Source organism: Lepisosteus platostomus, chromosome 3 (assembly GCF_059453375.1).
Source record: "Lepisosteus platostomus isolate fLepPlt1 chromosome 3, fLepPlt1.hap1, whole genome shotgun sequence".
Classification (NCBI taxonomy): domain Eukaryota; kingdom Metazoa; phylum Chordata; class Actinopteri; order Semionotiformes; family Lepisosteidae; genus Lepisosteus; species Lepisosteus platostomus.
Window position 1 is genome coordinate 39,606,544 of NC_142613.1, and position 8,801 is coordinate 39,615,344.

The 8,801-nt window shown below is 37.0% G+C and overlaps 1 protein-coding gene across 3 annotated transcripts in view; it reads right to left on the reverse strand.

Annotated features, from left to right (window-relative positions):
• Window positions 1–7,373, reverse strand: part of plcb1 (phospholipase C beta 1) — a 405,056-nt gene extending 397,683 nt beyond the window's left edge. The window contains exon 1 of one of the 3 annotated variants that reach the window (XR_015935410.1): window positions 6,978–7,373. Coding sequence is in view for 2 of the 3 variants with exons in the window: in XM_088625584.1 (XP_088481710.1) it covers window positions 6,978–7,076 (99 nt within the window). In the remaining variant the exon portion in view is untranslated. The remainder of the gene's footprint in view (window positions 1–6,977) is intronic. The other 2 variants (XM_088625584.1, XM_088625585.1) reach the window with 2 other exon arrangements.
• Window positions 7,374–8,801: the final 1,428 nt, after the last annotated feature.

Here is an 8,801-nt window from a genome sequence, read left to right on the forward strand (position 1 = left end):
AAATATACTAAAATTAGAGACTATTAGGAGTGTATTCTGTGGGTTCCACAGGGTAAGTTTTACAATTCAGAAGTGGTTGATTCAAATGTGGCTTCATTTCACTGGAATTGAGATTCCCTAAGCAGTGATAGGGTTGGACAAGCAGCACCAGGATGTGGTGATCTTGACTTAGCAGCGGTTGGGTTAGTTAGTCCTGCAATGGCAAAACACATGGCTTGCACACACCCTTGAGTTGCAGTGTTATTGACGAGAGCGGCCGGCTGCCCTGCCTCCAGTGCTCCAGCCTTCTCTCTGGTGCTGTGAGCTCACAGTGTGAATAAGAGGCTGATGGTCTGAAATGTTCACAGGTGGTGTTTGTATAGTCTCCATCTTCCCAGTGCAAGTGAGAGCCAAAGCTGTAGTGAACTTGCAATGTCACAATGTGGATGGGGATTGACAAGTTTAAGTTTCCATTACAAAAGTATTTTTTTGTTATTGGTCCTTTTCCGCTTCTATATCTTTGTGACATGAGCAGGAATGTTTTCAGATGTTAGATGTATGAAATATTACATAAGTGTTTCAGTGATTCATGGTGGCTTTTAATTAATTCTGTGTGAAGATGCAATATTTAGACTGTCTGAACTACGTGTACTTTTTCCACATGCATCAGGTATTGATTGCTTGCTATTTTTAGCTTTGAAAGGGGGTGAGTGAAATATGCCTACCACTACATTGTTGTATAAAAAAAGTATGTTAGCTAATACAGAGAAATGAACCAGGATTTAAAGCATTGTGGTTGCCATAACAACCAATAAGTATGATCGTTCCGTAACACTTTAATTTAGGGGTGGTTAATTCCTCTTTATAAATGCTTAGCAAATAAATCATTAACACTCAAATATGCATTGATAAAGTACTTATAACTGATAATATTACTCCTTAATACACTTAAAAACAATCATTCAAGAGACAGGTTCTTGCTAGGTTACTGACACTCATTTATTGCTGTGTATAGATATGACAGGTTATAATTTATTAATAACCTGCAAATGTAATTTGCAACCCCTAAACTTCAGTCTTACTAAATATTCATGGTAAAGCTTCAGACTTCGATCATTATAAGCAGAAATAATTATTAAGTCTGAAGGATGTGTTTTATTTTTTGACATGCAAAGCAGACATTTTTTGGAGCGCCAAAGCTCAGAAATAATCATTTTTCCCGAAAAGGAATATTGCTCACTGTTATACTCATTTGGCCGTCCCCTTTCAATGGTGTTATCTGAGCAGTGTTATCTGGAATAATTACTGACTATACAAATAAGAAAAGACAGAATCTGCTGCATATTATTCATGCAAAAGATCAAGTCTGAGATGTGTCAAGGATAATCTCCATTAGCATGGCTACAGACAGTGTGCAACACACATGTACTGTATATGAAACATTTTCTGTAAAATAAGAATGCCTGGTTTTAAAATGTCTGGTCAGCGGTCAAGTCTGGCAAGCGTTCTTTGTCAATGGGTCAATATCATTTGAAGGTCATAGACAGATTTAGGGAAAACTTTAGACCTTTAACCCAACTTCAGCCCATAGTCAGGAATGGTAAACATCTCAGTAATGATGCTGGATGTCAATTTTATTGGAAAACTGGAACAACATGCCATCTCTTACATTTGAGGGAAGATTGCACAAAGGCCAGAAATTAAAACTAAGAGAGCATTATGGGATTATAAGATTATATGAATATAATATATATCAGCTAAGAGTGACCAATCGGTCTTTTGGAACTACATGTTATCACCACAAGTATATGAAGGAATCTGTTAAAATATCTCAGCAATTCAATACCAAATGGCTAATGAAAATAAATTTTCATTCTGTGAAAGACTGCTGCACTAATACAGATGGTACACATCTATTGCATTTTCCACATTAAAACTCATTTACAGGTCTACAGTGCTTACAAAATTGTTGTGAGGACATTATTTTCATAAGCATTATGATGTGTGAACATATAAAACATTGTGATTTCAGGTTATAGTCACCTGCTACTTCATGCTCAAAATAATTACATTGAATTAAAAGACCTGTTACACCGTTGGGTTACCCCATATTTAAAAATCTCAGATAAAACTTCAGGAGACCATCAGAATGCAGAATTACATGCAATTAGGAATCCGAATGGCTTGTTGCCAGCTACTATCTGAGTCTTTTTTTCTTATTCATTTATGTGAATTACAACAGTGAAGGAACAGAGCTACTGTAACACACCAGGATAGGTTCCATAATAATTCCTTTTATTTTACGTAGCTTTTCAAGTTTACCAAGACAGATCATAATAAAGCTTGATAGTCAAGTACCTTGTATTCAAAGAAGAGGAAAATGAAAAAGGCGGAAGAAAATACTATTGTTGCATAGAAGAATAATACAGCGATGGCTAATAAAAAGACAGTCAGTTCCCAATGTCTCACATAAAGTAGGAAAATACTGGAAGGATGGTATTCAGCAAAATGCAAATGAAGAAGGGGATTTAACACTATTAAACTAGAACATTTCCTTTTTTTTCTATTCCTGCAGGTATGAGTAGTTCATAAATGACAAACAAATCTAAGCCACAAGAAATGTAACAGGAAGCTTAATCTTTCCAATGCTGACAAGGTAAATTAGGGTTGTCAAACTCAATTCCTGGAGGGCCTAATGTCTTCTGGTTTTTGTTCTACCCGAGCAGGTACATAGTGGGTCTAATTATTTAACTGCATAATTGTAATGTTTCTAATGTGGCTACAAAGTGTTTAATAGCTAACTGTTCCTTTAATGAAGTGAATGTTTTCAGTTGTCAACCGTAAAATACTTTAATAAAATAACTGTAGGATATTTTATAAGGTTGGAGTTTGACACCCCTGGGCTTAACAAATTGAACTATTTTAGTCTTGGACAGAGAAGATTATAAGGGGAACTGTTTTAAGTACTCAAAGTCTTAAGTCAAAAGGCAAACCCACACAGTGGACGTTGTCAGAATCAACAGTGAAACACATACCGGAGAACGTAAGGAAAAACGACACGAATTATAGCTGGAACTTTACACAAAGGGTTGTGGGAGTGTGGAACACCAAATTATAAAAACACTTAATGAAACGTATCTAAACAAAGATAATTAATTTACAACTACAGATTTTTCAGCTCTGCCTGCATGGAGTGCTCGAAAGACCTGCCAGCAGTTACATACACTTACAAGATTATTTTAACAAACAACATTTGTTCACAGGTTGTAAGTTGGACACAAGAATGGCAATCATTGTAGTGTAGCCAGCTACAAAACCACTTTGCACATTTCTATGCCACTTCTATTTACATTAGATATGATCCGACTTCCTTGTTTTCACTGCAGCCCGTTGTGAGCTGGAAGCTATTTGGAACCACTTACATTTGTTTCCAGGAATCTCAGTCTGTGATACAGAACTCCAGCACTTTGATGTACAGTACACGTAATATTTACAGACCCGTAGACAATGTGACCTCAAAACTAATGTAGAGGAATATTAGTTTATAACCTGAAAAATGTGTATTGCATACCTGTTACAAATGTTGACATTTCATGTCTTTGTGGAAGGAAACATGAAACAAATGGCAAAGAACATACAAAAGCACACAACATTTAAATCAAATTGTTGTACACTATCACAGAAGGATGGAATCAGACGATTCAGCTGATCATCAATCCATCCATTTTCTAACCACTTTAATCCAATTCAGGGTTACAGGGAAGCACCAACCTATCATGGCAAGCAACGGAGTTTTAGGCAGCATACACCCTGGACGAGACAAAGCACAAACAGAACATACACAAACTCACACAAGGGCAGATTTCAAAGAAGCCAAAACAACCCACCAGTATGTTTCTGGATGGTGGGAGGAAACTTAAGCACCAGGAGGAAACCCATGCAAACACACAGAGAACATACAGACACCACAAAGATAATAACCCAGGTCCAGAATTGAATCCAGGGTCACAGTGCTGCAAGGCAGCAATGCTAACCACTGTGCCTCCCTCAGCTGATCACACTGCAGTGAAATCTCCCAAATACATCTACTCTAAAATATGTATTCATCAGAATTTTCTAACACCCCCTGCAAAATATAGTATACACATCACAGTATTAAAGGAACAGAGGATAATTACTCTCACAAAAAAAAGGCAGAAAAAGAAAAAAACAACAACATTCAGGCTTTGGAGCCTTCTTCAGATGTGTGAGAAGAATGAGGGAAAGTGTAGGAAAATGAAGAATAATTCTCCCCCATATTCCTGCTCTCTTGCTTTTTTCTTCATTCTCCCACATGCATGAATAAAGCTTCAAAGCTAAAATTGTGTTTTTCTTTCTGCTTTTCAGTATTCCTTTACAGTGACACAGCTCCCCACTTAAACACCTTCCTTATTATATAATTTATAATTAGGAAACAACTCTTGATTTTGATTTTCTGATCAGTTCAGAAGGCATTGCGTACTCCTCTTCTTCTGATGAAGGTTCTGACTTTGGAACCAGTCAAAGGAAACTTTTATTGAACATAAAACAGATATGAACTGAAAAGGAAAGAAACAAGCTTACAATTGTACTGTTCATCTACATACAGTAGCTCTTTTCACAATACACAATACACTAGAAAAGGGTATATCTATGTTAGTACAGTTTTGTTAGCCCAAAAAAATCTGAAAATGTGTGCCCTTTTCTGCTTACAGTCTGAATTAGCACTACCAATATTATTTTCTTATATAGTTGAATAATCATCATCATCACTAATAAATACATCATAACTACATCATCATAAGACAGTTAAGCATACTTTAATATGTTATGGCTATACGTAAATATACTGTACATGCATGGCATGGTGATTACCACTGCTACCTCACGGCTTGATTCTGAACTAGGGTGCCTACTGTGTGGATGTTTGCTTTCTTAAGGTGCTCCAGTTGCACCCCAGCTTTCAAAAATATTCTGGCCAAGGTATTTAGCATCTGTTAACTGAACAGTGTATGTGACCTGAGATGTACTGGAGTCTGGGTGTAGTCCTGCCTTGTGCCCTATGCTTCCAAGACAGTCTCTGGGCTGTCTTAATCCTTACCAAGGATATGCACTTTCTAATGATGGATAAAAAATAAACACATTAAGAATGTTTTTCACTAATAAGATAAATACATTGAACTTTGTTTACCATCTACTGTATATGAGCACTCTTTTAACAGTAAGTATCAGTCTACAGGTATGTCTTTCTAGTAATTGCTAAATCAACCTGTAGCTGATGCCTTAGGATGCAAATTATAATTTCTGAAATCCTCGCGGTTCTCGGAGCAGTTAAAAGCCGAAGGCTTTTTGCTTACGACAAAACACCATCCTCATTTTATAAGGATTCAGAAACTGCAGACTATTGAGTGCTACAAATAATCCCCAGCCACTGCGGCTACGCGAGACACATTGACTCTAAATTCTTCGGGTGACAAAAGGAGCTCTGTTCTTCGCTAATGATAAAAATGAAGCCCTCATCGTACTCCAGCAGTTTGCTTGATTAGATACGCTTCACGTACAGAATAACAGACGACGTTTAGATTGATGCTAGCTCTGACCGCTGCTCTCGTGTCCAAGAACTAATGAAATTTCTCATTACTGACACCTGTGTGCTGACTTTTAATATTCAAGCACATTTCTCAGCTTTTCTATAATTTCCCAGCAATCCACTGATTCAAAGTGGAACAATGAACAGGTGATGATACTGCACAGTATCTGAACTGTCATCGGTTACACTCCTGCGTAGAATTTTGCAAATTAAATAATAAATAACATGTATTCATTGTTTGATGAAGTGAAAATGCAAATACTAAAAGAAAACAGGTTTTGCCATATAGTTCCAGAACAAGAAAGGACTGATCGAAATTAGTTCTCCCAGCAAAGCACAATGAAGTTAAAATTGAGCATTGCTGGTTTGATCGTGCAAACGTTATTCAGATATCAATGTGGGGTGGAATGGATAGTACGCAGAGGCTGTTTGCACCTCAAGTTTACACGGTTTAGCGAGACTTGTCAATCTCTTCCACTTCAGAGGCGGACATTAGGTTGTCTGACTACAATATATTTAGAAAATCACGAGAAGCGCCGTTTTCTGATCGAAAATTAAAAATTACATGAAAAGCAACGAGACTAATAAAGAGACTGCAGTCATTCCTCGTCGTGCTATGTTCTCTAAACGGTGTAAATTAAAAGTGTGAAAAGTTAAGAGGTTCTATTACTGACCTTTTTAATTAAAGTTTCTGCCATTGTATAGTTTAATTAAGATATAAGAAATACTTTCAAACGTCCAACATATTACAGAATTGTGTTCCTGCGCATAAAATCACGAATAAACAGCAGCACGAAGAACAAATTTAACATGGAAAAATGCTAAGACTAAGTTTAATGTAACGCAATTTGTTACTAAAGGAGGTGGCGTCTATTTAACAACAAAACTGCGTTTTGGGGTATGCTGTATTTGTAAACAAGCAAGTGTCAGCTGCGTTCTGTCTACTTTACGACAAGCGTTTGAATATCACAGTGTGCAAATATATTTTACACTAGCAACACTTCTACGGTACTAAGGCTACAAATCAGTAAATTTGCTTCTTGAAATACAAGAACTTTATTCATATTATTGTTTTAATTCTTTTTGTAATCTTCTCATGATCTTCACCAAACATGTAATGCCATTACGACTGTTAACATGTAGCTTCGTTAATCCAAAACGTGGTTTTAATGGTATAACACAATAGCTCTGAATGTACCTATATGTTTAGTATGTATATATTCATTAAATCGTATAAAAGTTGTCTGGCAATAGTATATTAGAATGCTAGTAAATTAACACTTGTGTCCATAAAGGTTGCTGTCACAAAGTGATTTCCCTTTATCTGCCAAGAACATAGCGAACAATACAACAAATAAAAGACAAATAACCTGAATACATGCATACTTACATCATCCCATTTCATAAATTTGTTGCCTTTCTTCAGGATTTCGGGGACGGTGACGGGTTTGAGCTGCAGAGCATGAACTCCAGGCTGTGCCCCAGCCATTTACACATTTACACTTCCCAACCGAAATGAAAATCGAGAATTTCAATTAATTTTTTTGTTTTTCAGTAAGCCGAAAGCAGGCTTAGGGAGAAAGCAGCGGCGATTGAATATAGAAGCCTCTTTATTTCGCTAACGTTTCATTTTTTATAGTCGCCGATACTGTTCTGAAGATTCTGAACCTAGAGAGACGCGGAGACTGAAAAGCAGAATAGGAGATAAGCGAGGAGCAGCTCTGCGGTTCACTATTGACTGGAAAGCAAGCAAACGCAGTACAAAGTCTCTGCACTGACTCATTCAGGGCACTTCATGCATCCTGCGGTTTGGTCACTGGAATCCAGCGCCTCCTAGTGCATATCAATAATAGCGGCGTATATTGTCAAGCATTCATTGGAGTTATGTGCTGTAGACCTCCACGTGCTAAAAATATATAAACATACTGATTAACAATAGCCGAATCATTTGCTCCCCATTTTCTTCTATCCGGACATGAGGACCATTGAACACGAAATGTGATGATTTCTTCTTTTAAAACGTTTAAACGTTAATATCATTAACTTACACTATAATCGTTTAGTAATATTTAACTTTGCACTTAAATTCTTAGACTCACATTACCAGTGCGATGCTATACCGGCTGATACTTTAGTGAATATCATTAATAATGTTCTTGTCTTAGTTAATGTGACGGCTATGATATGACACTGAAGATGGACATCTTAAAGAATGGTAGCGCATTTACTCCCATTATTTGCACTGCTGGCATTAATACAATCAGCCCATTGTTGATTCATGATGTAAATATCACTCCTTTTTGTGTGAAGGGAAATACTGCCAGCTTTTCCCAAGAGCATTTTTGTTCATGCACAATGATCTAAAGAGTCTCCTCTGTGGATTTACCGAGTTCCCAAACTGAAAGGGGTACAGGCTGTATTAAGAATGACGGACAATCGTTTTGAGAAGATAATCTTATTGTGTTTTGCTTGCGCGTAGCACAGTTGTTGGATGTCTTATGGTAAAATTAACTGTTTACAGTCATGAGATCTACAATGAACAGTGGTGGCCAGGAACGTATTGCAATAGTAGAAAAATAAGCATCTCTGTGCACTATAATAACGAGTATATTTTTGCACCTCCCTGTACTATTAGACAATTTTCATTATATTCACAGTTACTTTCTATGTTGAGAGGATTTAAAAGTTTTACATGACTCGTTCCGTCATTTTAAATGTAAAGCGCAAACAGATCTAAAAAATGGCATCAACATGCCGCGCGGCTTAGCATCGTTTTTACCTGTGAGTGATGTAAGACAGCGCCATTGGCTTAAGTAGGTTGTTTTGGCAAATCACGTTTTTCCCTCACCTGCCCAATTAGTTGGTGAGGTCTGGTGGGGACAGTGAAACTAGCAAGGAATCAGTTGCAATCAGGTGGTCATATTTAGTTTTGTCATGTGTACAATTGCTGCCTGTACCACTGTTAACTGAAAGAGTAGCACTGATTACATAGTTACTTAGATGCATTTGCTTGCACAGAAGAGTCTTGAATCGTGCTTAAAGAATGCTGAAGTTTGTCTTACGTTAAGCTTGGAACAAAAATATGATTCCAACAATATCTTGGTAATACAGTGCCTTGCGAAAGTATTCGGCCCCCTTGAACTTTTCAACCTTTTGCCACATTTCAGGCTTCAAACATAAAGATATAAATTTTTTATTTTATGTGAAGAATCAC